The sequence below is a fragment of the Mus caroli genome, chromosome 15 (assembly GCF_900094665.2).
Source record: "Mus caroli chromosome 15, CAROLI_EIJ_v1.1, whole genome shotgun sequence".
Taxonomy (NCBI): domain Eukaryota; kingdom Metazoa; phylum Chordata; class Mammalia; order Rodentia; family Muridae; genus Mus; species Mus caroli.
The window spans coordinates 70,052,381-70,054,020 of NC_034584.1; the positions used below are offsets into that span (position 1 = coordinate 70,052,381).

Here is a 1,640-nt window from a genome sequence, read left to right on the forward strand (position 1 = left end):
CATGGCCTGGAAGAGGGAGATCTGGTCCCCAGTGTAGGGGTCCGTGTACCCAGTGACCGCACGCTCAGCAGACAGCAGCTTCTCTTGGATCTCGCCACCCACCACGCCTGCAGCCACNGCCTCCTCCACAGACAGNCTNCGGTTNTNCACTGGGTCGATGATGAAGCCTGTGGCTGCCTGAGCCTCCAGCAGCACCAGGGCTGTGCCTGGCCTCAGGACTCCCTTCCACATGGCCTGATAGATGCTCATCTTCTCCTGACGCCCAGGCTCTCCCTGGATGGGCACCAGGACGCCTGCTATGCAGCTGGAGCCCCCCAGGTAGCGCTTGACGGAGTCCATCTCTGTCACCTCATGAATGGTCTTGGTGCCCTGTGCCAATTCTCGCATGGTGTCCCGGTCCAGGATACCAGAGGTACACAACTCAGATGCGGACACCTGTCGCCTCAGGCCAGGGAAAGACACCTTGCTGAGCCGTTCTTCTGTCTCCTCGATGATTTGGACGAGGAGAGAAATGAGTTCCTTTACCCCCAGCTTGCCAGCCAAGTGCTGGGCAAGGAGCTCCTCCCGGCGGGTCTCACTCAGGTAGGAGGAGAACAGGACTTTCCACACAGAAACTTGCTGGTCCCGGAACTGCCCACGGTGCACCTGCATGGTGGTGGCACGCAGAGTCTGCTCCTGTTGCTGCCTGGCACTCTCGGAGCTGTCCTGAGCATCTCCCTTGTCTGGGGAGGTCCCTGAGCTTCTGGCCCCAGTGTCCTGTTGCTTGAGTGAGGCGTCTCTCGGCTCTGGCTTGGACTCCTGTGTCTCCTCAGCCTCNTCAATAATGGTGGTCAGTCTCCTCTTCAGCATGGGCAGAGTCAGTGACCCAGAGCTGAACTGGGCCAGCAGCTCCTTCCGGGTGTCCCTGCTCACATAGTTGGATGTCAGAATGTCCCACACTGGGACCTCGTGGCCCTGGAGATGACCCCGTTTTACTTCCATGGTGGCCTTGCCCAGGGCTCCTTGCGGATCCTCCCGTGGGCTCCCATCCTTGGCTCGGGCCAGCAGTGAGGTGAGTGTGGTGGTCACGTCGTGAACNGTCAGCCCACCTGCCTGGTAGCGACGCAGCAGGTCCTGGCGCAGACTCTCGGGCACCTCTCGGTAGAAGAGAAGCTCCCAGACAGAGATGCTCTGGCCCTGGAAGTCNCCTGTGCCTGGGGTCACACGGGCTTCGCGAAGGGCCCNTCTCAGTTCCTCGCTCAGGTGGTGCACACTGGAGCCCTTCCCAGCCAGCTGCAGCATGTAGAAGCCAGTCTCTGGGTCGCGCACACAGCGGCGCAGCAGCTGTAGGTAAGTGAGGTTCTCATGAGTGTTGGGGTCAAAGAAGCCCTTGGTGTCGTCACCAGGGTCTGCCAAAATGCTGTTCATCTCTTCATCAAAGTAGCCACGCTGGTAGGCCACGTCCACGGGCACACGGTGGCTGTGCACAGGATCGATGACACCACCCGTGGCAATCTGGGCTTCCAGCAGACGGATGCCATGGTCTCTCACAATGAGGTCCCTCTGCATGGCCTGGAAGAGGGAGATCTGGTCCCCAGTGTAGGGGTCCGTGTACCCAGTGACCGCACGCTCAGCAGACAGCAGCTTCTCTTGGATCTCGC

At 60.5% G+C, this 1,640-nt stretch overlaps 1 protein-coding gene across 4 annotated transcripts in view; it reads right to left on the minus strand.

Annotated features, from left to right (window-relative positions):
• Eppk1 (epiplakin 1) overlaps positions 1-1,640 on the minus strand; it is an 18,074-nt gene that overhangs the window by 1,193 nt on the left and 15,241 nt on the right. For 2 of the 4 annotated variants that reach the window (XM_029469735.1, XM_029469738.1), the window contains exon 4: positions 7-1,635. In XM_029469735.1, coding sequence (XP_029325595.1) covers positions 7-1,635 — 1,629 coding nt within the window. The remainder of the gene's footprint in view (positions 1-6; positions 1,636-1,640) is intronic. The other 2 variants (XM_029469737.1, XM_029469736.1) reach the window with 2 other exon arrangements.